The sequence below is a fragment of the Trichechus manatus genome, unplaced genomic scaffold (genome assembly GCF_000243295.1).
Source record: "Trichechus manatus latirostris isolate Lorelei unplaced genomic scaffold, TriManLat1.0 scaffold00214, whole genome shotgun sequence".
Taxonomy (NCBI): Eukaryota; Metazoa; Chordata; class Mammalia; order Sirenia; family Trichechidae; genus Trichechus; species Trichechus manatus.
This window is the reverse complement of record NW_004444150.1, coordinates 928,330-955,270: the sequence shown is the minus strand read 5'-3', so window position 1 is coordinate 955,270 and position 26,941 is coordinate 928,330. Positions and strand designations below refer to the sequence as shown.

Here is a 26,941-nt window from a genome sequence, read left to right as displayed (position 1 = left end):
GGGGCGGGGCCGGGGAGGGGCGCAGGGGAGCGGCGTACTGGGGATCCCAGCAGGACCAACCGGTGGGAAGCAGGGAGCAGGGCGGGGCTGTGGAGAGCTCGGGTTGAGGGGTGGGCGCAGGACTGGGCATAGGGTGGTGAGGACCCATCGAGCTGTCTGGCCCGCCCTAGGGAAGAGAAGGAGGGTGGGAGCGAGTACTGTGTCTTTGCGGCCTGGAGGAGAGGATGCGGGGATGCAGTGTCTCCAGGGACCGGGCAGAGGAGGAAACAGCGGGAGGAGGGAAGCAGGGCTCGGATCAGCGTTGCGGGGTCCAGGTTGGGGGGACAGTGAGGGGAGGGGAGCAGAGCCAGGCTCGGTGTCCGGGCCGGGAGGAGGGCAGCATACAGCCGGTGGAGCCGCCCGCCCGCGTCCCGTCCCCAGGTACGGCGTGTGCCTCATCGGGCTGAAGCGCGAGGAGCACAAGAGTATCCTGCTGAACCCGGGGCCCCGGCACACACTGACCGCTTCGGACACCTGCTTCTATATCAACATCACCAAGGAGGAGAACTCGGCCTTCATCTTCAAGCAGGAGGAGAAGCAGAGGAGGGAGGGCTGCTCCGGCCCGGGGCTCCGTGAGGGGCCCTCGAGGCTGCCGGTGCACAGCGTCATCGCCTCCATGGGTGCGAGGGGGTCTGGGGGAGGAGGCGGGGCCCAGGGGAGAGGAGGGGGAGGAGCAAGGGGAGGAGGCCCTGGATCCAGGCGGGGGTCCTGCCCTGGTCTGGGGCCACCTGGGCTTCCTGACATGTCACGCCCATGCCCCGGCCCCCGTGGGCTTCCGGAAACCGTGGGAACCATGTGGCCCCCAGTCCCTCCACGGTCCCGGGGCCACAGCGGCCCAGCTGTCCCTGCAATGCGCAGCACATCCTGGGCCGTCCCCAGCCCTCACCTGGCAGCACCACACTGCCATGGAGGAGAGGCCAGAGGGGGGCCCACAAGGCCCGTTCCAGTGGGCACTGAGGGGCTGGCCACTCCTGTGCCCACCCTTGTGGTGACTGCCTCCACCCGGAAGCCCTCCAGGCAGAGTGGCCAGACTGTCACCCTTGAGTTCACTCAGCCAAGAACCCCTCTCCTTCTGGCTGGTCTTGAGTGGCGGTCGCTGACTTGGATGGGGTGGGCCAGTGCCAGAGGACTGCAGGGTCTTGTTCAACACCACCACTCAAGGAGGCCACTGTCACCGTTCTATGGAGGGGGAAACTGAGGCTCGGGGGTGGAGACTCCCCTGGACTCTGGGAACCTGCTCCTTGGAGGTTGCCAGAGGGGGCTGCCGACCACATGCCTGCTCCCCGCAGGGACTGTGGCCATGGACCTCCAGAACGCGGAGTGCCAGCCACCGCAGAGCAGCGGGGGCGGCAAGCTGGCACTGCCCACGGAGAACGGCTCGGGCAGCCGGCGGCCCAGCATCGCGCCGGTCCTGGAACTGGCCGACAGCTCTGCACTGCTGCCCTGTGACCTGCTGAGCGACCAGTCGGAGGATGAGACCGCGCCGTCGGACGACGAGGGGCTGTCCGTGGTGGAGTGAGTGCCGGCGGGCGGGGCCGGAGGACCGGCGGGACCGGCGATGGCGGCGGGAGGGGTGGAATCTCCGAGCTGCGGGGGTGGGGGGAGGAGGGGGGAGCAGAGCAGGCGGTTCCCCGAGCCACGGCTTTGTCCGCGGACATGGAGGCGGGGAAAGAAGCGAGTCCTGGCTGGGGCTGAGCGGGGCACCGTGCTGGTGGGCGTCCTAGATGCCGCTCTCCTCGGCCTCACCCGGAACCGCCCCGCGCGCTGGAGAGCGGAGTCTGGCTTCCTATCCCCGCCCCCACCCCCACCCCTGGCCCAGCACCGCCCCCCGCGGACCCCTAACCCCTCCCCAGCCCCCGTCTCCAGCCCGGTCCAGCCCAGGCCTGGCTGCCCCTGCCTGGAGGGAGGCAGGCGCGCGTGTTCTGGCGCCCCCGTGTGGCCGCCCGGGGGCCCGTCCTGCGGCGCTGCCTTGTGCTGGAGCCTGGGCTCGGCGGTCACCCGGTGCAGTCCAGCCGACGAGGAACCGTCCTAACGCGCGGGGTGGTCTAGGGCAGCGCCGGCCACCTTGGGGCCGGCTTGTGGGTGACCGGGGAGGGCCGTGGCGCATGAACTGAGCCGATGCCCTTCGAGACTCCCAGCCAGGGGTCCATGGAGTCCCCACTGCCGTCCAGGGCTGACGCAGACATGCTGTTAGGGAGGTGGTCTGGGCTGCTGAGGGCCACTGTCTCCTGTGCAGGTACGTGAAGGGCTATCCCCCCAACTCGCCCTACATCGGCAGCTCCCCTACCCTGTGCCACCTCCTGCCCGTGAAGGCACCCTTCTGTTGCCTCCGGCTGGACAAGGTGAGTCCGCCCCAGCCCTCCCAGCTGCCAGTCTGCCCAGCCGCCTGCCTCCCAGCTGCTCAGCCCAGGGGAGCCCATGCGGCCTCTTCCACTTTGGGTGATTTTTCATCTCGGCATAATTACAGACTGACAGAAAAGTGTATGGAAGGAGCCATAGACCCTTTACCTGATCCCCCAAAGGTCTACGCTTGCCCCCGCTTCCCTCTTCACCTGCTCTTACATTTGTCTGAATTTTATATGCATGTTTTTCTGACCCACTTGGCAGCAAGTTGGAGCCCAGTGGCCCTTCACCCCCAAATGTACCAGCATGCATTCCCTAAGACCAAGGGCATTCTCGTTCATAAAAAACTAAACACCACAGCTGCCAGTGAGTCCACTCCGGCTCACGGTGACCCCGTTAACGACAGAGTAGAACTGCTTCACAGGGTTCTTTTGGCTGGAATCTTTACAGAAGCAGATCGCCAGGACTTTCTTCCGTGGTGCCACCGGGTGGGTTTGCACTGCCAGCCTTTCAGTTAGCAGGCGGGCGCTTCACTGTTGAGCCACACTGGCGCCTGTTCGTGTTCCCACCACAGCCCGATTGCTGGCAGGGCATCAGGGTCGGCGGTGTCAGCCTCAAACCCGCAGCACCCACTCAGACTGCACCTCTTGTCCCAGGAGCCTTCACAGTGCTTTGTGGCCATTTGTCCTTTTTTGCCGTTTTTCCCCAGTCGGGATCCAAGCCGGCATCACATGTTCCATTTAGTTGCTGTGCCTCTTTAGTCTTTAATCTGGAACATTCTTCAGCCTCTCCTCAGGCCGTCCCAAGGAGATGTTGTTTTGAAGAGTTGGTGTTAGGTGCAATCGAGTTAGCGCCAACTCATGGCGACCCCACGTGTAACAGAACGAAAGGCTGCCCGGTCCTATGCCATCTTCGTGATCATTGCAATGTGTGAGTCCATTGCTGAGGCTATTGTGTCAATCCATCTCTCTGGGGGTTTCCTTCTCCTTCACTGGCCCTCCACACCACCAAACATGATGTCCTTCTCCCGCGATCGGTCCCTCCTGATGACGCATTCAAAGTAACTGAGTCAGTCTCAGACAATATTCTGTGATCCATAGGGTTATCATTGGCTGATTTTTGGAAGTAGACCACCAGGCCTTTCTTCCTTGTCTTAGTCTGGATGTTCCGCTGAAACCTGTCCAGCAGGGGTGACCCTGATAGTGTTTGAAATACTGGTGGCATAGCTTCCAGCATCACACAAACACGTAAGCCACCACAGAGCGACATGCTGGCAGATGGCTGGTGGGTTTTAAAGAATCCGGGTCAGTTACTTATCTTGTAGAACGTCCCTGGTTTGGGTTTGCTTGTTGTTTCTAGTGGTTGGATTCAGGTTATGCACGCTGGTTGAACACCCCAGAAGTAGCTCCATGACCTCAGTGCACCCCATCAGGAGGTGCGTGTTGTCCATTTGTCCGTCCACCAATGATGTTAATGTGGATCGCTGGGTCACGGTGGGGTCGGCCGGGCTTCTCCTCTGCATAACACTATTTGTCGCTTCGTGGTTAACAAGCTGTTGGTGGAAAGGTACATGGTCCCCTTCCAGCCCCCACCCCAGTGTCAGCACCCACAGTGATTCTCCAATCCCATCCTTTTATCTTTACTAGCCACCATTCTGCTGGAAGGAAGTGCCTTCCCTTTTCCCTGCTTATCTTTATTCATTTGTTTCTATCAGTGTGGAGTCATGGGTTCTTATTTTATTCACAGGGATAATCCACTATTTACTATTGCAGTAGCATCATTTATTATAAATCGCTTATTTTTCCCCATTTTGCTGGTGGGAGCCCCTTCACACTGGCTTCTGGGTCCTCCTGACACGCCCCCATCATTCTCGGAGCACGTTCTTACTTTCTAATCAAAGGTGTTCCAGCCACACGTTGTACTTCCCTTGCCCCGGCTCCAGAAAGCCCTGATCCTTTTCATGAAAAGTGGTAGTTAGAAGCCAAAATCTGGGTGCTGGGTGTGCTCATTGTTAGGGGGTGTCAATACTCCTGAGCCCTCTCAGCTAGGAAGTGTGTCTGTGCACATGCACACACGACACATCTGTGTGACTTCCGTACCCATAGCTCTATGCTAAGACTGTGCTGAGACCACGCTGAGACCACACATGCACACAGACCCTCCCTGGCCCATGCTGACGTGATTCCCGTCTTGCCCAAGCTCGTGGCTCCTCGCACGAGCACTGGCTCACTTGGAGCAGCGCGTCAAGCACAGCCTTGTTGGCATTGTTGGCGCAGCTCCCATGGGGTGGGTAGAAGGTCCGGGTAGTCACACCCATCTTACTTGCATCTGTCCTGAGTGTCGTGACAAGCTGCCATGCAGTCTCTCTATGGGTGTCATTTGGCCAGGGTTACTGGGAGTGCAGGGGCACTACAGCCCCTTCCCAGCACGTGACTTGGGAGTTGCCCCCAGGGCTGCAAGCACAACAGCTATGAAGATGCCAAGGCCTATGGGTTCAAGAACAAGCTCATCATTGTCTCCGCCGAGACGGCTGGCAACGGGCTCTACAACTTCATCGTGCCGCTGCGTGCCTACTACAGGTCCCGCAAGGAGCTCAACCCCATTGTGCTGCTCCTGGACAACAAGTGAGGCCCCTCCCACCAACGTCAGCACCACTGGACTCACAGCCGTCCTGGGTCCAGGCCTGAGTCTGCTGGCCCCACCAGGTGGAGGGGCCATGGAGGACTGCCCTGCCCACCCTGGGGTCCCTGGGCTCCCAGACCTGCAGCCTCACCTCACCTGGGCCCCATCTGCCCCCACCTTCAGAAGGGCAGCAGGCAGATCCCAGGTCTCTGGCCTGGTCCTTCCTGAAGGTCAGGCTTCTCCCCTTTCTCACTGGAGACAGCACCCCTTCCTCTCACTCTGAGGCACCCCCTCCCTGCTCTGGCCTGTGGGCACCCCATTTTCCTCCCCTGTCTCATGGTTTCTTGTGCCCATATTTGCCTCCCCATCTGGGAGTCCCTGAGGGGACCACATGGCTCTCCCCTCCCCCAGCACCCCAGGGGCCCCGAGGCCCGGAAGTCCGAGCTAGGGTCCAGTTTTGGCCATCTGACCTTGGCAGACCGGCCCCTAGGGTCATGGCTTCCCCTTTGGTAAAATGAAGCATGGCCTCACTGGCCTCTGAAGGCCCCCCAGGTCTGACACAGTGCAGTTCTGGGGACCAGGGCCTGCTTGGGCAGTGGGGGGAGGATGAGCCCCAGACAGGGGCCCTCCAGGAGCTGCCATCCCCCCAGGCCCGACCACCACTTCCTGGAGGCCATCTGCTGTTTCCCCATGGTCTACTACATGGAGGGCTCCGTGGACAAGTAAGGCGCTGAGCTGCCCCATGGGCAGGGCACCCCGGGGTGGGGCAGGCGGGGCATTTCCTAACGGAAGGAGGGACCTCCACCTGCAACCTTCCCCTCCAGAGTTCTCTTCTGGCAGCGGAGAAGCCATCAGGCGCCTGGGAGGTGGGGGAGGCCCAATGGGGCCTAGGGGATGCACCCCAGGTGCTGGCCTGCTTACTCCACACCCGCCCCAGCCAGAGGGGTGGTCCTGAGGGGGGGCAGGCCTGTGGGGTGTGAGGAGCAGCTGGGCCCCCATCACGCCCCCGGTCCCCAGCCTGGACAGCCTGCTGCAGTGCGGCATCATCTACGCGGACAACCTGGTGGTGGTCGACAAGGAGAGCACCATGAGCGCTGAGGAGGACTACATGGCCGACGCGAAGACCATCGTCAATGTGCAGACCATGTTCCGGTGAGCGGGCGGCCGGAGAGGAGCGGTGGGCGGCGCGTGGGGGCGAGGGGCGGGGCGCGGGGTGGCGCATGGTTTGCCGGGTCCCGCCCTGATCGCCCTCCCCCTGCAGGCTCTTCCCCAGCCTCAGCATCACCACGGAGCTCACCCATCCCTCCAACATGCGCTTCATGCAGTTCCGCGCCAAAGACAGCTACTCGCTGGCGCTTTCCAAGCTGGAGAAGGTGTGTGCTGCCAGACACTCAGCCAGGGTCCCTGCACGCCCACACCCTGCCACCCATGCCCCCAGCTCCTGTGGGGCTGAGGGGGCTACAGCCAGGAGGCAGGGCACGCAGGGAGCTCCTGTCCCTCCCTGCGGGGGGGAGGGGAGTAGGAGGTTAGAAGAGGGGGGGCCAGCCATTTGGGGGCTCTTGATGGTGTAGCCTCGTGACTCCATGAGGCCGACTCTCTGCCTTTCTAAAGGGCATTGTCCAGAGCTGACACCATCTCCCTAAAGGCCTGGCCTAGGCCCTGGAGACCATGGTCGTGTGTCCTGGGACGGTCCGGGAGCCCAGTACCCCTCACAGGAAGCCCTCTCTGCTCCTCTCTGGCCCTCGGGCACCATGAAGGGCATCAGCTGGGGTCGAGTGTGGAGCCTAGGGCATGGTAGCTGGCCACCAGAGGCAGGGATCCCATGGCACCATTGTTGCCACACCATCTCACCCCATGTTAGGACGAATACAGCACTCAGGCTGCCCCTAAACGAGACCAGGGAGCTGGCAAGTTGGCCACATAGGGTCCTCACCTGTGGCTCTTAGGGACCGAAGCCGCCTTGATCAGGAACAGGTCGGCTCTGGCCACTTTGGGCGAACCCTGAGCTCACCAGCCTGGGCTAAAATCTTTGTTGATGAGCTGCCTTCAGGCCTTCATGGCCGACCCCATGAGACCCCTGTGGAAGACCCAGAAGCTATCACCCATCACAGCCAGGCCTGACCATCAACACCAGGCAGAAGCGACAAGCACTGGGACTCCTAGTCACACGTGGACACAGTTTATCCTATTCTGAGCTCAGATTCCCGTGAAAGTGGGTTCCACTGAGCCACAGACTGAGAACCCCATCAGACCCAGAAGGGCGAGTGGATGCTGGCCGTGGGGACACAGAGAAGCTTCTGCTTTGGACCAGCAGCCTGGAATCTTTGGCTCAGGGCCCGTCCTGCCCCCACCACCTCCTGCCCAGCCTGGAGTCTGCCCTGCCTTCATCCACAGGGCAGCCCCTGATGCCCAAGAGCCTGCCTGCCCAGCAGCAGAGTGCTCAGCCTCCCTCCGACCCAGGAAAGGAGAGTAAACACTTGCCCAGCAGCCCCTGGGCCAGGATTCTACATGACAGGGCTTGGGCCAGGTCTGAGAAGGATTCTTGGGACCTGGAAGACAGACTCTGACCCAAGGGTGGACAGAAAGCCAGCCATGGGGTCGGGGTGAGGCTGTGGTCCCGGCAGTGGGCCTTGCTTGGATAAGCCCCTGCTCTGCTCCTGGCAACCTCGTGTCCCCCCTGCTCCATAAGGCAGGTCTGAAGGGGCTCAGGTCAGCAAAATCCGCAGGAAACACGCAGCAAGCGCACTCCTGCTACTTGGTGGCCGTGTAGCTGTCTTCCAGGATTCTTGGAATAGATGAGTAAGCACTTCTAGCATTGCATCCATTTGTTGAAACATCTCAGTTGATATTCCATGAATTCCCGGAGCCTTGTTTTTCACCAATGCCTTCAGTGCGGCTTGGACCTCTTCCTTCATTACCATCAGTTCTTGATCATATGCTGCCTCCCGAAATGGTTGAACATCGACCAATTCTTTTTGGTACAGTGACTGTGTGTATTCCTCTCACCTTCTTTTAATGTTCCCTGTGTTGTTCAATATTTTGCCCATTAAAAAGAAAAATGTTGCCGATGAGTTGATTTTAACTCACAGCAACCCTATAAGAGAGAGTAGAACTGTCCCGTACGTAGGGTTTCCAAGGAATGCCTGGTAGATTCAAACTGCCGACCTTTGGGCTAGCAGCCGAACGCTTAACCGCTGCATCACCAGAATCCTTCAGTGTTTCATCCTGAGGCTTGAATTTTTTCTTCAGTTCTTTCAGCTTGAGAAATGTCAAGCATGTTCTTCCCTTTGGTTTTCTATCTCCAGCTCTTTGCACATGTCATCATAATACTTCACCGTCTTCTTGAGCTGCCCTTTGAAATCTTCTGTTCAGCTCTTTTACTTCATCATTTCTTCTGTTCTCTTTAGCTGCTCTGTGTTCAAGAGCAAGTTGCAGAGTCTCTTCTGACATCCATTTTGGTTTTTTCTTTCTCCCTGTCTTTTTAATGACCTTTTGCTTTCTTAGTGGATGATGTCTTTGATGTCTTCCCATAACTTGTCTGGTCTTTGGTCGTTAGTGTTCAACGCGTCAAAGCTATTCTTGAGATGGTCTCTAAATTCAGGTGGGATATACTCAAGGTTGTACTTTGGCTCTCGTGGACTTGCTCTATTTTTTTTCAGTTTCAACTTGAACTTGCATATGAGCAATGGATGGTCTGTTCTGCAGTCGGCCCCTGGCCTTCTTCTGACTGATGATGTTGAGCTTTCCCATCATCTCTTTCCACAGATGTGGTCGATTTGATTCCTGTGTCTTCCATCTGGTGAGGCCCACGTGTATAGTCACCGTTTATGTTGTTGAAGAAAGATATTTGCAGTGAAGAAGTTGTTGGGTCTTGGAAAATTCTATCCTGCGATCTCCAGCGTCATTTTTGTCACCAAGGCCATATTTTCCAACTGCTGATCCTTCTTTGTTTCCAACTTTCTCATTCCAGTTGCCAGTAATTATCACGGCATCTTGATTGCATGTTGGATCGATTTCAGTTGGCAAAATGTTGGCAAAAGTCTTCGATTTCTTCATCTTTGGCCTTAGCAGTTGGGGCGTAAATTGCATAATAGTCATACTGTCTGCTCTTTCTCGTTCCTGTATGGATGTTACCCTGTCGTCACTGACAGCACTGTACTTCAGGGTAGATCTTGACATGTTCTTTCTGACGATGAATGTGATGTCATTCCTCTTCAATTTGTCATTCCTGGCATAGTACCCTATATGAGTGTCCAATTCAGAATGGCCAGTACAAGTACAAACACAAGCCCAGAAAAACCCAAACCGTCGCTGTGGAGTTGGTTCTGACTCATGGCAACCTGTGTTACAGAGTAGAACTGCCCCGCAGGGTTTTCTTGGCTGTGATCCTTATGAAAGCGGATCACCGGGTGTTTGTTCTGCAACGCCTCTGGTTGTGTTCGAAACACCAACCTTAGGTTAGTAGTTAAGCGCAGACTGTTTGCACCACCCGGAAACCTGTAAACAAACGCGTTAATGTAAAGCGGGGGCACTAAGGCAACAGTGGGCTCAAGCGTAACAACAATTGTGGGGCCGGCGCAGGACCGGGCAACGTTTTGTTCTGTTGCACGTGGGGTCACTGTGAGTTGGAACCGACTCGATGGCCCCTAACAACAAAGATGTGCTGTTACAGTGTCCCCCAAGGTGGTCTGCTCCAGGACCCCCAGCAGCCCCTGGTGTGAAGGGCCGAGTGCCCAATTCTGCCCCATCAGTCCTGCTTGTCCCCAGGCCCAGGGTCTGCCGCTGTCTGCTCCGATGCGTATTTGCAGTAATTGTAACATTGACCTCCGGCCGTACCCTCATCCTGACAGCCTCACCCACCCGGGCCCCTCCACTCGGATCTATGCCTGCGTCCGCCCTCGTGGAGTGGGATCTCCTCCCTGTCAACTTCAGCAAGCGCTCACCATAAAATTCCCGAATTCCCTCTGGTGCTTTTCAACTTGAAGCCCCACTGGGCTCAGGGTAAAACCCTCAGCTCCCACCAGAGCTGGCTGTGTGATTCGTGGGGCCCCAGGCAAGAGTGCAGGGCTGTCACGGATGGAACTGTGTCCCGCAGAATATGCATGGAGGTCCTATAAATATAACCCTGTTTGGAAATAGCGGGTTCTCTGTTATGTTAATGACCTCGTACTGAGTAGAAAACGCTGCCGTTGAGTCAGCTCCAGCTCACGGCACCCCACGCATGTCACAGTAGAACTGTGCTCCACAGAGTTTTCAGTGGCTGATTTTTCAGACGTAGATCGCCAGGCCTTTCTTCCGAGGCACCTCTGGGTGGACTCAAACCTCCAACCTTTCGGTTAGCAGCCGAGCAGGTGCACCATTTGCACCAGCCCAGGACACCTTACCAGAGCGGGGTAGATCCTAACCCTAATCACTGCTAAGTGGCGTCTTACAAAAGAGCAGAGCTGACGCAGACGCACACTGGGGAAGACAGACACCTTGTGGAGATGCGTCCATGAGCCAAGGAACACCGAGGATTGCCACAGACACCGGAAGGCAGGCGAGGCCACAGAGGGAACCGCCACGGCCGAGACCCCGATTTGGACTTGTAGGCTCCACAGCTGTGAGACAGTAAATTTCAGTCCGTAAAGCCACCCACATGCGGTGTCCTGGTGTGCTCACCAAGGACGCTAAGACAGGCCCTGGTTCAGAGGGCAGGGACGTGCCGTCGGGTCCGAGACGAAAGCGTTTCCTCCACAGGTTCTCTCTCAGGACTCATCAGGTATTTGATTTGCTTTTTAGTGACCTTCTCAGTAAATGGTGATTGACATTTTTCATTGTTAGTGTGGATTTTACCCCTCATCTTCCTCCGCGCAATGCCGTTTTCAGCGCCCATGTATGGGCATTTAACTCGGTGTGGAAGCGCTGAAATCTCACGATTCGTATTTCCCAGCTTGGACAGCCTGTGTGTTCTGTTCTTGCCAGAACCAAGGAAATAGCCGAGCACAAAGCAAGCTCGGCTGCTGGTATTACGCTTGGCCACATGTGCCTTCCCCTCCGCTCCCCGAGGAGTGAGGAAGGTCGGAAGGAGGAGGAGTGGTTGTCCTGCAGGCCCCTCCTTTCCTCTCCCTCTGTGCTGCCCTTCCCAGGAGGGGTTGGTAGCTGCAGGGAAGGGCCCCACGTGAGAAAGGGCACAGTGGGGCTCTGCACTTGTCTGCTTCTTGGAACCTTCTTGCCTTCTCTCTGCATTTGGAGCACGTTCTGGCTGCAGGGGCCAGCGTGGCTGCTTGGCTGGTTGGCACCCTGCATGCTTAGCTCGGGCCCCACGCTGACCTTGTACTCGCTCTGAGTCCTGCAGAACTGCCACGTAGCTGTGGTAGGAAGAACAGTAGCCCTCAAAGACGTCCACACCCTAGTCCCTAGAACCTGTGATTATGTCACCTTACATGGCTGTTACAGATTGAATTGTGTCCCCTAAAAATGTGTATCATCCTGGCTAGGTCATGATTCCTGGTATTGAGTGGTTGCTATCCTATTTGTGATCTGATGTGATTATCTTACACGTTGTAAATACTAACCTCTATGATGTTAATGGAAACCCTGGTGGCGTAGTGGTTAAGCACTATGGCTGCTAACCAAAAGGTCGGCAGTTCAAATTCACCAGGCGCTCCTTGGAAGCTCTATGGGACAGTCCTACTCTGTCCTATAGGGTCGCTATTAGTCAGAACTGACTTGATGACAATGAGTTTAGTTTTGGTTCGGTATGGTGTTAATGAGGCAGGATTAGAAACAGTTATGTTAATGAGGCAAGACACAATCTACAGGATTAGGTTGTATCTTGAGTCAGCCTTTTCTGAGATATAAAAGAGAGAAGTGAGCAGAGAGGAGATGGACCTCATACCACCAAGCAAGAGGAGCCAGGAGCGGAGCATGTCCTTTGGATCCGGGGTCCTAGCGCAGAGAAGCTCCTTGACCAGGGGAAGATTGATGACAAGGACCTTCCCTCAGAGCCAAGAGAGAGACGAAAGCCTTCCCCTGGAGATGGCACCCTGAATTTGGGCTTCTAGCCTTCTAGACTGTGAGAGAATGAATTTCTGTTTGTTAAAGCCACCCTCTTGTGGTATTTCTGTTACAGCAGCACTAGATGACTAAGACAGTGGCAAAAGGGACATTGCAGATGTGGTCAGTTAAGGGTCTTGAGGTAGAGAGATTGTCCTGGATTATCTGGGAGTCCCAGTATCATCACACAGGCCCTTAGAAGAGGGAGTCAGGAGGGTCAGAGAGAGATTTGAAGATGCTACGCTGCCGGCTTTGAAGATGGAGGAAGGGGCCACGAGCCAAGGAAAACAGGCAGCCTCTTGTAAGCTGCTGCCGAGTTGGCCCCCAACTCATGACCACCCCATCCACAACGGAATGAAACACTGTCTGGTCCTGCGCCGCCCCCATGAACACTTGGACCGCTGTGATCCATAGGGTTTCACTGGTTGATTTTCAGAAGTAGATTGCCAGGCCTTTCTTCCTAGTCTGGAAATTCAGCCAAAACCCGTTCAGAAACCCGTTTAGCCTCGTGGCAACACGTAAGCCTCCACTGACAGACAGGTGGTGGCTGCCCGTGAGGTGCATTGCCTGGGACTCAAACCCAGGTCCCACGTAGAAGGCGAGAATGCAACCACCGAACCACCATTGTACAGGTGGCGGCCTCTAGAAGCTGGACGACGTAAGGAAGCGGATTCTTCCCTGGAGCCTCCAGAGGGAGCCCAACATTGCTTTCAGCCTAGACTTCTGACCACCAGCACTGTAAGATAGTAAATTTGGGTTATTTCAAGGCACTAAGTTTGTGGTCATTTGTCACAGTAGCCGCAGGAAGCCGATACAGTGGGCCCATGGGAATCCTGTGCCTGTGGGCATCACGAACACCGTATGTGGATGCAACAGACACGCACATCACACGCGTGTCCTCTGCTCACGTTGCGCTCCATCGTCCCCTAGGGCCTCACTTGCAAAACCCAAGTCCAAGGATAAGATTGTTAGGGTTACTGAGAGTTTGTGGACAGCGCGGCAGGAATTTACCGAGCACAGGCGGCCTGGGCAGCTGCAGATCTTTGCTGCTCTGGGCTGCAGCCTGAGTGTCTTCGGGGAGTGGCTGGGAGTTCAAGTTGCCCATGCCCACGCACACACTGCACACGTGTGCACACGCGCCCTGCCCCCGTGCTGCCCACCCCACGCCGGGCCGCGGCGCTGCTGAGGGCCTCTCTTCCGCAGAGGGAGCGTGAGAACGGCTCCAACCTGGCCTTCATGTTCCGCCTGCCCTTCGCCGCAGGCCGCGTCTTCAGCATCAGCATGTTGGACACGCTACTTTACCAGGTGAGTCGGGTGCCAAGCGGAGGGGTCCGTGTTGCCCGGAGCCCCCACTCTCCCTGTCTCCCCGGCCACCGGCCGCTCCAGTCTGAGCGACCCTGGGTCCCTGGCAGCAGGGCCGAGAGTGGGTGGCCCCGGAGCAGCAGGTCCTCTTCCCCAGAAGGTGTTGCCTTAGGCCCTGCTCTCAGCAGCCTTCGGGGTTCTGGTCCCCTTTGTGACCCAGTGGTGCTTGGCAAAGTGCATTCCCCAAACCAGACGGCCTCCCTGGCGCTGTTCTCAGCCTTGCTGGGCGCAGACCTGGACCAAGCGAGCAGGGCCTGCGTGCATGCTGAAGGCTGTGGGCGCCTGGTAGGCTTGTCTGTGGGAAGGAGCCGGGCGCACCCTGCCTCAGCTGTGCCCCCTCTCCCCCAGTCCTTCGTGAAGGACTACATGATCACCATCACCAGGCTGCTGCTGGGCCTGGACACCACGCCCGGCTCTGGTTACCTCTGTGCCGTAAGTGCCCAGCGGGGCTGGCGGGCAGGCGGGCAGGCAGGCGGGCAGCAGCCAAGGCTCTGCAGGCAGGTGGGCAGGTGGGTGGGTGGGCACAGCCGAGGCTCTGTGGGCCCAGCTCAGGGAGCCCGCGCCCCCAGATGAAGATCTCCGAGGACGACCTCTGGATCCGCACCTACGGCCGCCTCTTCCAGAAGCTGTGCTCCTCCAGTGCCGAGGTCCCCATCGGGATCTACAGGACCGAGTGCCACGTCTTCGCCACCTCGGAGGTACACGGCGCTCAGACGGCACCTCCCCCCGCAGCGTCCTTCGCTCCGGCCCCACCTGTGGTTTGGGGGTTCACCTGCCTTCTGCCTTTCCATGGGCTCGGGGACTGGGTTAGATCCAGGCACCCACGTCCTCGAGCACGAAGGAGCCGCTGCCCTGCATAGGGGGCGGGGTTTGGGTAGCCAGCGGGAGCCGCTCAGGACGCTCTGTGCTGGGGGCGGGGGCAGACGCGCACCCCAGGCACCCAGACATCTTCATCTCCTTACAGCCCCACGACATCAGGGTCCAGGTGAGTGACCGCTTCATGCCCAGACCAGCTTCCTGTCCAACACAAAGCGTCTTAACCTCAGAATAGAAACTCCACCCAGAGCCCACCCCCGTCCCCACACCCACACCCGGGCCTGCGCTCACAGGGAGGGGGGCGGGGCTGTGCTCCGGGAAACATGACGGGCTCGTGACAGTCAGCGCTCCTGTGCAGCGGGAAACTGAGGCTCGGAGCCCCCGGGAAGTGCCAGGTGCACCCCGTTCCTAGTCTGGTGGGAGTGCCACACCCAGCCCCAGGCCTCCAGCCGGGCCCTCTGCTCTCAGGAGGAGTGAGGGAGGGGGGTCCCCGAGTCCCCCAGTGCACACACCCCCCTCCCCTGCACTCTCTCCTGGCCCTCCAGGCCCCAGGGAAGCATGTGGGAGGAGGCGGTCCCCCCTATCACCCCCATGCTGCAGAGGAGGAAACTGAGGCACAGAGGGGGCGGCAAAGCCAGGACGTGCCAGGGCCCAGACCCAGCCGACCTGCAGAAACACAGGCCCAGAGAGGCTGAGGGCCCCCGGCACCCTGGCGCGTCTGCAGGACAGGGTAGACCCCCAGGGCCAGGCGGTGTGGGTCGGGAGGAAGCCAGGCGCCCCCCACCCCAGCTGGAGAAGGAAGCGCGTGCGCCCGGGGGCGGGGTCTCCCCTGGGCCCTCACCTGCCCGCCTCGGCCAGTCCCAGATCTCCGTGAACATGGAGGACTGTGAGGACACCCGGGAAGTGAAGGGGCCCCGGGCCGTGCGGGCAGGCGGCGGCGGTGGCAGTGCCCACGGCCGCCACTCAGGCGGCGGCGACCCGGCGGACCCCCCGCTGCTGCGGCGCAAGAGCCTACAGTGGGCGAGGAGGCTGAGCCGCAGGGGCCCCAAGCAGGCGGGCAAGGCCACGGCGGCGGCCGAGTGGATGGGCCAGCAGCGGCTCAGCCTGTACCAGCGCTCCGAGCGGCAGGAGCTCTCCGAGCTGGTCAAGAACCGCATGAAGCACCTGGGGCTGCCCACCACGGGCTACGGTAAGGGGCAGCTGCCGGACACAGCCGGGCAGGGCAGGCCAGGCCGGAAGCCAGCCGTCGGCAGCGGTGCCCTCGGGCCCACAGGATGGGCGCCAGGATCCACCTGGCCCGGCCCAGGCTTCCCCGGCCTCTCGCCGCCCTCCTTGTGTGTCTGTCCGTTTGTCTGTCTACCCGTGCTCAGGGCCAGCTCCCTCTGCACTCCCGGTGGGGAGGGCACAGGATTCCCCTGAGAACCAGTGCCGAGCCCAGAGGGAAGCTCACCCACGGCTCTGGGCCTCAGTTTCCCCACCTGTAAAACGTGGTGCAGCTAGCTGGCCGAGGAGCCATTTCTGGAGGAATGGCTGTGGGGTGGGGTCTGGGCTTCCAGGAAGACAAAAGACATAGTCTTGTCTGGGGACAGATGCCCCCCCACCGCAGGTCCTCCCAGCAGCCGAGAGCACAGGGGAACGTGGTGATCCCCATTAGGGGGCACTTCTCTGTCCGTCCGTCTGTCTGCCCTGTGGGGCCCCACCTGTCATTCCACGGCGCCTGAGGCTCCAGGACCACCCCCACCCCCCACTGCCAGAGTCATCCTCTGTAGCTAGCTCTCTCTGTAGCTGACCTTGACCCAGAGCAGGCCTGGGCGCCTCTTGGGGAGAAGCCTTCCTCCCTCCACCCGTCCATCTCTGGAGACGCTGCCTATGCTTATGCAGCCTGGGGGACACGGCTCCCCTCCCCCCCCACCGCCGCTCCCCCCCACACCCCGCTCAGGGCTCCTGCTCGGCCCTGCAGCAGCCCCCTGCCTGCCTCCCACTCTCTGTCCCCTTGGTCAGCGGCTTCCAGCCCCTCCAAGTGGGGTCAGGCAGCTCAGGGTTCCCAGGGAGCTAGCTGCCTCGGGGCATGGGGTGCTGTGCCATGCTGTGCTGTTGCTGTCCCACAGGGGGAGCGACTTGGCTGGGGGGGGCCCCCAGGGTGCTCCTTGGGGGGCCAGGCAGGAGTGGCATGAAGGAGACTCAGAGGCTAGGGTTTGGGGGGACAGGGTGACCCATGGGTGCCGTCCCCAGCCTGCTTCCCAGCCTCCAGGGTGTGGACATTTGTGGCGGGCGTCCCCTAACGCCCCAGCCTTTTTGGGGGGTTGACTGCCGAAGGCCCAAGATGGGGCACCGCCTGCTCGCCATCCACGGCAAGCGTCGCAAACCGAGGTGGCCGCCTGCTGCCCTGGAGCTGGGCTCTGCACGGCCTTCCTCGGCCGCAGCCCCTGCCACCCAGCTTACAGAGAAGGAGCTGCTGCTTCCGTAACAGCCGCTTTTCCCGGGCCGCCCACCCATGGCTAGACGCCCCCATGCCGCAGGCCACCACCGCCTCACGGCCGCTTGCTGACCTGTCTCTCTCTCTCTGTCCTTGTCTGTGCTCTCGTGTTCTGTAGAGGACGTAGCAAATTTAACAGCCAGCGATGTCATGAATCGGGTAAACCTGGGATACCTCCAAGGTAATTCTCGCTCTGGGAGTCGAGGCTGACTCCGGACCACATGAGGGCAGACCGACCATTTGCCACGGGCCCCAGTGCCCGGCCACCAGGCAGGCTGACAGGAGCCGAGGCCAGGGCCCGGGTTCCAGCCAGGCCTGCTCTGGTCAGGCAGGGCGGAGCTCAGCGGGAGCATATGCGCCCAGACGGCGCCACTGCAGGGACCCTGCGCCCTCCTCCCCCTCAGCCGCCGGACGCCAGCCTGGCCCCAGGATGCCGTGGTTGCTGGCTTCCAGGCCTGAGGTCTGGCCACCCGAGGACGCTTCGTGCTGATTTCGTTGTTTAAGAAGCAAAGGCCGCTGTCCGAGGGCGGCCCTGATGGGCAGCCAGTCACCCACGCCCGGAGCCAGCCCTGAGAGCTCCAAGGTCCCTGAGCCACCAAGGGCTTGGACAGTCCTAGACAGACGGTCCCAAGCTGGGGGTCTCACCGTGCAGCTGGGAGAAAAGGCGGGGTATAGCGACTTGCGTTCTGCGTGGCTCTGAGCATCAGGGTGCACAGCCCTCGGGGGGCGCCCTGGTAGGCAGAGCTTGGGGAGCCACACCAGCTGTGGCTCCAGGGGGTTCTCCCTCCTGACACACCCCAGAGCTCATCTGGGTGCTCAGGGCTGGCCGGCACCCCCTTTCTTCTAAGGAGATGCCCCAGCCTCAGCCCCGGCCGAGGCTCCTGGAGATCCAGGCACTGGGCTACGGCCCCCACCGGCCAGGACCCTTCCCTTTCATGAGGGCTCAGGGGGAGCTCAGAGCCTGAACCCCTAGGCCGACCCTGGGCGCAGCCCCCCAGGTGCAGCGCCTCCATGCAGGCGCGACCCAGGGGCTGGGGAGGCCTTCTGGGCTCCAGGGAGGCATTAGCAAGGGCGGAGCCTTAGTGGGGGCAGACCCAGGTCTGGAAGGGAAGCTGTGGTCCGCAGCCCCGACAGAGGCCCCATGGATGGCGGTTCTGGGGGTCGGAGCCTGGTGGGTTCGGGAGACAGTGTCCGCAGCCCCACCATCTGTTCTCTTCTCTGTTCTGCGTCCGCTCGGGGGCCCTTGGGGCCGCACGCCCCCCTCCTGCGCTGCCAGACTGGGACGCAAACCTGCAGGGCCTGCACTCAGCGCTGCTGCAGGCCACAGCTTCTGCGGGCTAGCGCCTGCATCTCCTTGCTCCTCCCCCGCTGCACCCACCCTGCGGTGCCCCGCTGCACCCCAGGCTCAGGCTTGTGGGCAGGGAGAGGCCGGCACCCTCGGCCACCACGCTCACTCTCGGGCACGTGCTGAGTGCCCCCTGTGCCTGCTCCGTGCCCAGGGCGGGGCAGGCACTCCCCACACACACCTGTGCATCTGCCATTGTGAGAGGTGCCAGGACCACGACCTAAAACGAGAGCCACCGCCACCCCGCAGACCCTCGGGGTGACCCCTCAGCTGGGCTGCAGGCCCCACATGGTGTGCTGGCCCCATTGGGTGCAGAGGAGCCGGGAGCCAGTCTGGTTGGGCCGCAGCCCCTGCGCGCGTACAGCTAGGGCCCGGCCTTAGAGTGCGGCCCACGCGGCTAGGGCCTGTGTCGCCCCAGTTCTGGAGGAGGCGTGGGGACTGGTGTAGGCGCACAAGTGCCCGGAGCCCTCTGCGCTCAGCGTTCCACCCCGGGGGCTGTGGAGGGCTGGGGGCCATGGTGCCCGGTTTGCAGGATGAGAAAGGGGGTGGGGAGGCCCCTGGTATGGGCGGAGGGTCGAGGTGGAGGAATTGGGACAGTCCCCAAGGGCCCAGGGTGAGGTGACCACGCTCTGGAGGACTTAGCAGAAGAGCTGAGGACCATCTCCCAGGTCTATGGGTGCCCCTGATGACGCTGACCCAGGCCAGTGCCACCTCTGTGCCCACCACATCAGGGCGGCGCCTGCACCACAACCCCACCCCCTCACAAGTGCCTGATGCCCCCACCTCTCGGGCCTGTGGGACTGCAGGCAGTCCAGGCCTGGTCTGTCCAGCATGAGCTCACCCAGTCTCAGAAAATGCCCTGGTCGTCTGGAAGGAGAAGCGGAGGCCCCTGGGGACTAGGCCGGTAGGGTGGGGGCCTTCAGAGAAGGAACGGGCAGAGTGAGCCAGGGCCACAGGGCACACAGGGGCTGCCCCGCCCGCCTGCCGTTCCAGGCCCGGAGTCCCCGAGAGCAGCCCTCCTCTCTCCACCCGGCCTGATGGCGTGGCAGCAGCCTCGTGACTGCTGTGCGATCTCCCGTCCTCCGTCTGCTCCACCCAGAGATACGCGCTGGCCTCGGGATGGGTGGGGTGCCCTGCACAGCCCCACGCACAGCTAGCAGCATGAGCAGCCCTGGGCTGGTAGCTGCAGCTTCCAAGGATGGGACGGGGCACCCGGCCTTGGGTTTGGGAAAAGAGCAAAGATGACACTGGGTGGAAGGGCTGGCACTCGGGCTCGGGCGGGCAGAGGAGCAGGGGGTGGCTGTCCCCATCCCATGACAAGAGGTGACCCATCAAGGGCATGCAACAGCAGGTCCCCAAGCTGGAGCTGCCCCTGCCCACGTCGCCTCCCACCGCCACCCCCAGCCTTGCCTCCACCTCTCTGAAAGCATGCCGTGTGCACGTGGTGGCGCCCCTGCGTGGTGCGGATCCTGAATCCGGTGTCAGGTTCAGCCTCTGAACCTTCGAGTCAGAGAAACAGGCCGAAGCGCCAGGCCCGGCCAGCCAGCTGTTCCCCCAGCATTGCCAAGAATTTGTTTCCCTTCTCAGCAGCCGCAGCTGGTCCACTCCCTAGAGGAGAGGACCCTACAGAGAAGGGGAACTGGGCAGGGTCACCGGAGTCCTGGAACACACATTCCAGTCATGCCTGCATGTGGCGGGGTCCCTGCTGGCCGCTGGGCTGCCTGGGAGGCGCTTAGGTGGTCCCGTGGTATTCAGAGGCTTCCGATCCCATTCTCACCTGGCGGTGGCACCCTTGCAGCCACCCATGAGCTGTCACACACCCTCGGGCAGGCTCTCCACTCCTGGTGGGAATGAGGCCAGTGGGTGCCCTGGGCTGATGGTTGTGGGGAGCAGGTTTTAGAAGTGGGAAGTGAATCCAAAGCCAGGGGGGTCAGTGGGTTAAGCAAGCGAGCGGGGTGGCCGTGCCCCTCCACCCCCAGGGATGGTTCAGCCCTAGAGGGGCACCAAGAGGATGGTGGCAGGGCCAGGGGCAGGTGTGCCTGCCAGGACGTGTGCAGGCCTGTTCAAGTGTGCACAGGTGTGCTCGGTGCCTCTGCCGGGGCCGCTGTGTCCGTGAGATGCCCTCTGATCCTGGCTGCTCCGGCTGAGGGTCAGCACAAACACTCGCTGCCCCTCGTGACTGATGCCTGTCCGTGCAGGGCAGGAGCTGGGACAGGTATCTGCCAGGGAGATGAGGCCCTGGCTGGGTGTGCTGGTGTGAGGGGAGCCAGCAGAACGGCCAGCAAAGGCTCAGAGGTTCGCAGCTGGTGGCGCAGCCCCAAGCCCCGGGTCCCCACATCTGCAGAGCTGGGGCGGGCTGAGTGTGACCGCCCGCTGGGCCTGTCTCTTTGCAGACGAGATGAACGACCAGCAGAACACCCTGTCGTACGTCCTCATCAACCCGCCGCCTGACACAAGGCTGGAGCCCAACGACATTGTGTAAGCTCCTGCAGCGCGGCGGTGGCGGGAGCCCAGCAGACCTGCCGAGCGCCCGCTGCCTGCCGGGGAGGGGTGGCTAGGTGCCAGCCTGCAGGTCTTCTCCTCCTCCTGTAGGTATCTCATCCGCTGTGACCCCCTGGCCCACGTGGCCAGCAGCTCGCAGGCTCAGAAAGACAGCTGCAGCCACAAGCTGGCGTCTTGCAACCCCAAGACACGCGACGAGACGCAGCTCTGAGCGGCCAGCCTGCACAGAGACCTGTCACTGCGTGGGGGACCAGACGCTGTGCCCTGCCCAGGTCCAGAGGGTGGAGGGATCGTGCACAGACACTCGGCGCCGGCCTAACCCAGAGCAACCACGCGCCCGCCTGCAGCTGCTCCAGGACCTGACCAGAGAGGAGGGCCCCAGGGTGGGGGGCTGAGTGCCCGGGGCACCACTGCAAGCTGCCAGAAGCATTTTTAAACCTGTTTTTACAAATCCGTACAACCTACGTATCTTTGCACACATGTACCGCAACTCGTGACCACTCCTGGCTGATCAGAAGGGCCCTGGACGAAGCCGGGAGGAGCACCAGGCCCTGAACGCCGCCCCATCCGCTCGGCCTCCCCAGCCCAGCCCCGGGTTGTGGGTGCACCGGGAGGGGACAAGGCCTGGCTCAGAGGAGGTCGGAGACCAGGGCCCCCACGCATGCCCAGAGCACCCACCCTGCCCCGAGGCCACGTAGCCTGTGTGCACAGCGGGGCCAGCACACCATGTGGGGCCTGCACCCACGCTTCCTCCCCGGGGCCAGCTGTGGGCTGCGGGGGAGCCGCCTGCATGCGGACTAACAGCCCTGACTCCCCAGAGGAGGCCCGAGACCTTGTTCCCCTTCATCTCTACGCGGAACTTTTCTGGCTGCGGCGTTCCGCGGGGCGTTGGCAGGCGGAGGGTGCAAAGCCGCGTCGTCTGGACGCCCCCTCAAAGCACAATCCCACACGCCTGCGGGCGTCTGCCACCGGGGCGTCCTCTCTCCAGAGGGGGCCTCGATTCTGGGACCCCGGTGGCGATCAGAACTTCGGGCGGCCTGTTTGTTACTGGTTTGTTACTGGTTTTATACCCTCAGTGCTGGAACCTTTTATTAAATGGATGCACTCTGTAGACACCAGAAGGCGCAGACATCCCTGCTTGGCGCTCAGGCCTCCCGCCCTTGGAACACCCTGGCTTGTCCCTCCCAGACGCTCAGTTTTAAAGGGTCAGAAGGAGGCTACCCTGAGGGTGAGGGGGGTGGGCAGGGGACATCCAAGGAGGAGGTGGGTGTGGTCACAGACCTTCAGTTCCTGCTGGGGATACTGGGTTGCAGGGAGGGAGGTTCCGCTGGGGGCTCCCTGCCCTGCCAGAAGACAGTGCAGTCCATTCAGGCCCAGGTGGAGGAGCAAGCTCCTGCTCCCCTTGTACCCCAGCTTGAGCCCCATGCCGTGCTCTCCCCACCCTTACCCCTCCCCCAGCACCCCCAAGCTCCCCATCCCCATCCCCCAACTCCCCCTCCCCTTGCCACCCAGCACCCCCCAGCTCCTCCTGCCCCTCAACACCCCCCAGCTCCCCCTCCCCCTGCCCCCCATCCTGCCCTCCCTGCTGCCTCACCAGCACCCGGCTAGGGGGCAAGCCTCAAGCCTGGGGGCAGGGGCTGGAAACCCGGCAGGTGTGTGTAATGGGGGGGAGAGGTCAGTCATCAACCTGGTATGCTGCACGTGGCCCCAGCTCAAGCTGGCCTGGGCCTTGTTTCTGTCGCCTCCCGGCAGGGGAGCACCTCTCAGGTTGTCCTGGGTTCGTCAGTCCCCCCCTGGCCTGCAAGATGGCAGGGCCACAGAGGCCCCCGGCCTTCCTTGAGAGCCAAGAGCCCTCCCAGCCCAGCCCCTCGTGGATGGGCTCACTCAGGGGCAGCCAGCAGCCCTGGGAGGGAAGGGCTGAGAGTGACAAGAAGGAACTCGACGGAGGCTTCGAACCCCGGGGTCCGGAGTTACCGCTACTTCCAAGAGGCTACAGAAGAATTGTTTTGTTTTAATTTTTAAAATTTTATGGTGGGATTTTTCAAGCGAACAAAATTGGTGAGAAGCCTTTTATTTTCTGAATTCTCTTTTTTTTTTTTTTTTTTGCTTCTTTATTCTGTTAAGCTGGTACAATAATTGATTTTTTTTAAATTTATTTTCTCATTGTGCTTTAGATGAAGGTTTACAGAGCAGGTTAGTTTCCCATTAAGTAATTAATACACATATTGTTTTGTGACATTGGTTGCCAACCCCATGACATGTCAACAGTCTCCCTTCTCAACCTTGGGTTCCCCATTACCAGCTTTCCCATCCCCTCCTGCCTTCTCGTCCTTGCCCCTTTAGTCTCGTTTTGTTTTATGGGGCTGTCTAATCTGTGGCTGAAGGGTGAACCTCGGGAGTGACTGGGGCTGTTCTCCTTATTCAGAATTGGTCTGATAGGTAACTGTCAGTGGGAATCATGACGGCGACACTGTGGGGTGAGGGCAGTTCATGGACGAGTGGAAGGACAGAGCACAGGTTCAGGGCGGGTGGGGACCGGAAACACGCTAACGGGAGGCACCTGCACGGCCGGGCAGCGATGCTGCTTGGAAGGGGCGTAGATGCATCGTAAACTCTAGGGCAACCCCTAAAAATTTTAAAAAGTGTGACTGATGTACAAAGGGAGGAGAGAACATGAAATCACACAATGCGCTCACTTAAAACCAGAGAAGGCGGACAGAGAGGGGGAGAGAGCACACTTACAAACGCGGGGGCATTGGCCAGCTGGATCCGTGGTCACTTTGGATGTGGGTCGTCTGAACGCACGTGTCCAACGGCACAGCCGGGCAGAGCGGCAGAAACACAAGCCAAATGAGCGAGGAGATGGGGGAGCCTCACCCTCTCGGCCGCGCCTCCCCTCCCCTCCCACCTCTTTCACTGTTTTGGCGGGAAAATTGTGAGTCAAACCCCTGGCGTGGTGTGATTTTATAGCAAGTCCTTCACTCAACCTCTCCAGCACAGCCACTGGGGCCCAAAGCCCTCATATGGACCCCGGTCCTGGTCACGGTCCCCACGGTCTCAAAGGTGCTTTTTCCTGGGGTGCATTCCAGTCAGGATTCTCAGAAGCTGCAATTGGTGGTTATGTCTGAAAAGCAATTCTAGCCTCTTCCTTTAAAACTGGTGTGCTTCTTTGTCCCCTGGGGCCAGGCAGGGCCGAGGCCGGAGGGGTGGCCTTCAGGGCAGCGTCCTGGGAGAAGAGGCTGCCCAAGGCCTGGGCAGGGATCCGACAGAAGTGCAGGTTGGACAGGACACTGAGTTCCAGGGCAGCGGGTGCCAGCTGCTCCAAGCGCAGGACCCGCGCCCTCCCCCGGGCCCACCCCGCGGGTAGCTTGCTGTACAGGGTCTGCAGGCCGTCCCGCCTGCCAGGGTCTGAGGGCGCTTGGCAGGGGCCTCCCAGGGTGGGCAGCCTGAACACGGAGCAGAAGACCCGTCGGGGCTGGCCAGACCTACCCTCGTCCCCAGTGACGTGGGCAGGAGCCTCAGAAGTCCCCGGACTTGAGGGCGAGGGCAGTAGAGTTGGGCTCAGGGGACTCAGGGACACCCCAGGGCAGGGCCTTCAGCCCGAGGCTCCGCTGGCTGACAGGGGCCCGGCTGTCTACCCCCTGCCCTGCAGCTTGTTTTCGGGGTCACCTCCGTCCCCCAGAGGGGTGCTTGCCTCATCTCTGGGATCTTCTGCTGGGTCCTGGGCACAAAGATCTGTGTTTGGAATGACGTCTTCAGGTCAGACTGAGGGGCCCAGGCCTGGCCCAGAGCCCAGGGGGTCCCCGGGGTAGCGGCTGTCCATGCCCCTGGGGCCCTGGGTGGGTACGCAAGGGCGCCCGCCTTGTGGGGCAGCTTGCACAGCCCCGGTGCCATGCATGCTGGCCCCAAGGGTCTCTTGGTCCTGCTGTTCTGTGGCTGGGGGGCATTGGGTCCCTCCCTGAACCAACACTGGGGCTTGGGAAGGCCTGATGGGCTGACGCTGGCCCAGCCCCAGCTTGGGGACACCTACTCTCCCCTGACCCTCGTCTCTGAGTCCCCCAGGGGTTGCTTGGCTTCTCCCGCAGCCCTGCCCCGCTCGATGGCCTCACAGAGCAGGGCACGGGGGCGGTGGGCCTTGGCCCCACTGGGGCAGTCGAGGGGCCAGCAGGGCACAGAGGCCCCCGAGGGGCGGGGACAGGGGCTCGCTGCCGCCACCTGTCTGCAGCCTGACCGTGTCTCCCAGTGATGGCCCTGGGGAAGGTGGGCTCCGGCCTCGCTGCAAAGGGTGCTGATGGGTGCTCTAAGAGATCATGACGCCATCTGCAGGCCTCCCCCTGCAGAGCCCAAAGCCTCCAGGGGGCACAGTGGGCGGAGCCGCCCCTCCCTCCCCAGTGGCACTCCCAGCCCTGGGCAGGGTGGAGCTGCAGGACAGCAGACCAGAGGGCACTATGCATGTGGGGGTGACTGAGACGGCTCGTCAGGGGAGCAGCCCGCCCGTTCACAGACGTTATTTCCTGGGGTGCTGGGCGGCGTGCGCGGGACAAGCCCTGTCCTTTCCCTCATGGAACCTACAGCGCCCCCTCCCACATTAACCAGGTAGCGGGGGAGGGACACCACCCAGGGGAGCCAGAGAGCAGGTGGTCTGGGACGTCCGGGAGGCTGTTCTGGAGATGGGCGGAAGGAGGGAGAGTGTGTGTGTCACTGTGCCTGTGATGTCACTGTGTGATGTCACTGTGTGATGTCCCTGTGCATGTGATGTCACTGTGTGATGTCACTGTGTGTGATGTCACTGTGTGTGTCACTGTGTGTGATGTCACTGTGTGATGTCACTGTGTGTGATGTCACTGTGTGTGTGATGTCACTGTGTGTGTCACTGTGTGTGCTATGTGTGAACGTGTGTAGATGTGTTGCATGTGTGCTATATATGTATGTTATGTGTGTTGTGTGGTGTTGCATGTATGTTAGTATGTTGTGTGTGAATGTTGTGTATTGTGTTGCATGTGTTTTGTGTGTGTGTGTTGTGTGTGTTCTGTTGTGTGTTGCATGTGTGTTGTGTGTTGTATGCGTGTTGTGTGTGTGTTGTGTGTGTTGCATGTGTGTTGTGTGTGTGTGTTGTATGCGTGTTGTGTTGCATGTGTGTTGTGTGTATGTGTGTTGTATGTGTGGTGTGTGTGTGTGTTGTGTGTTGTATGCATGTTGTGTGGTGTGGTGTGTGTTGTTTGTATAGGTGTGTTGCACATGTATGCTGTGTTGCGTGTTGTGTTTGTGTGCTGCGTATTGTGTATGTGAATATGTTGTATAGGTGTGTTGTACGTGTGTGTTGCACGGGTGTGCTGTGTTGCACGGGTGTGTGTTATTGTGTTTGTGTGTTGCATGAGTGTGTTACACACGGGGTGGAGGAGGGGAAGGCTGCGGGGGCAGAGCTGGCAGCAGGTCACAGACTGGGGCAGGAGGGTTTATGAGGGTGGCCAGCGGGGACAGGGTCTTCCGAGGGGGCCTTGTGGCTGTGGTCCCCCACTGTGCAGCTCAGGAACATGTCCCCGTTTAGCCCACACCACCAGCTCCCGGTCCTCAGTGGTTCCCGCATCAACGTGTTACCCCCTTGTGTGGATGGGGAGACTGGGCAGCAAGGGCCCAGCCCAGGGTGTCCTGCAGAAGGTGGCTGGCGAGGCTCCCTCCCTGGCCAGGACGTGGCCATTAGCGGCCACCATTACCGATGTTACTCGCTGAGGTGACCCACACTGTGCTCCAAGGTTCTCCTGGCCCCGGGGAAGGGGGGCAGAGCGAGGCAGGGGGCAAGGTGCAGACGGCGGCCTTTCAGGGGGACAGAACTGTCCCGGGACACAGGGCGGGAGGTGTCGGCTGCCCAGGGCGCGAGCTGCGCGAGGTGGTGCCATCCAGAGGCATGAGGCCCATGGGCTGCACCCACCTTGGCACCCACGGGTGGCAGAGCCACAGGAAAGGAGGGGTGGTTCCCAGGGAGCATGGAGCCGGGGCTCCTGGGCCGAGGGGGTGGCTGGGGGGCCGAGGGGTGGCCAGGGGGCCGAAGGGCCGAGGGTGACCGAGGAGGAGAGGGTTTGAAGGTAGGTGAAAGGTGGCCCACCAAGAGGACCGGAAAACACGCTGGACGAGGCTGTGGAGGCTGCGGGGCCATGAAACCAGAGCTGTGTCGGAGCAGGCACTTTTGAGTGGTTCAGTGTCAAGGAGAAGAGAGGCACAGTGACTGGGGCAGAACGTGGGGCTCAGGCGTCCGGATGGGAAAGAAGGGGCATGTTTGCACATGGGGTGCAGGAAGGGGGGCAAGGGACAGCCAAGGCCCCAGGAAGGGAGGTAGATGCCCGGCCTCGGGGGAGGGGTCACTCCCTGGGTCCCTGGAGGAGCAGCCACAGGCCCAAGCT

At 60.8% G+C, this 26,941-nt stretch overlaps 1 protein-coding gene across 2 annotated transcripts in view; it reads left to right on the top strand.

Moving 5' to 3' along the window:
* Window positions 1–20,754, top strand: part of KCNT1 (potassium sodium-activated channel subfamily T member 1) — a 97,025-nt gene extending 76,271 nt beyond the window's left edge. The window contains exons 17-31 of one of the 2 annotated variants that reach the window (XM_004388655.1): window positions 421–659; window positions 1,329–1,554; window positions 2,276–2,381; window positions 4,834–5,006; window positions 5,655–5,726; window positions 6,022–6,156; window positions 6,266–6,377; window positions 13,246–13,347; window positions 13,753–13,836; window positions 13,974–14,102; window positions 14,369–14,389; window positions 15,079–15,409; window positions 16,815–16,877; window positions 20,435–20,519; window positions 20,634–20,754. In XM_004388655.1, coding sequence (XP_004388712.1) covers window positions 421–659; window positions 1,329–1,554; window positions 2,276–2,381; window positions 4,834–5,006; window positions 5,655–5,726; window positions 6,022–6,156; window positions 6,266–6,377; window positions 13,246–13,347; window positions 13,753–13,836; window positions 13,974–14,102; window positions 14,369–14,389; window positions 15,079–15,409; window positions 16,815–16,877; window positions 20,435–20,519; window positions 20,634–20,754 — 1,999 coding nt within the window. The remainder of the gene's footprint in view (window positions 1–420; window positions 660–1,328; window positions 1,555–2,275; window positions 2,382–4,833; window positions 5,007–5,654; window positions 5,727–6,021; window positions 6,157–6,265; window positions 6,378–13,245; window positions 13,348–13,752; window positions 13,837–13,973; window positions 14,103–14,368; window positions 14,390–15,078; window positions 15,410–16,814; window positions 16,878–20,434; window positions 20,520–20,633) is intronic. The other variant, XM_004388654.1, reaches the window with a different exon arrangement.
* Window positions 20,755–26,941: the final 6,187 nt, after the last annotated feature.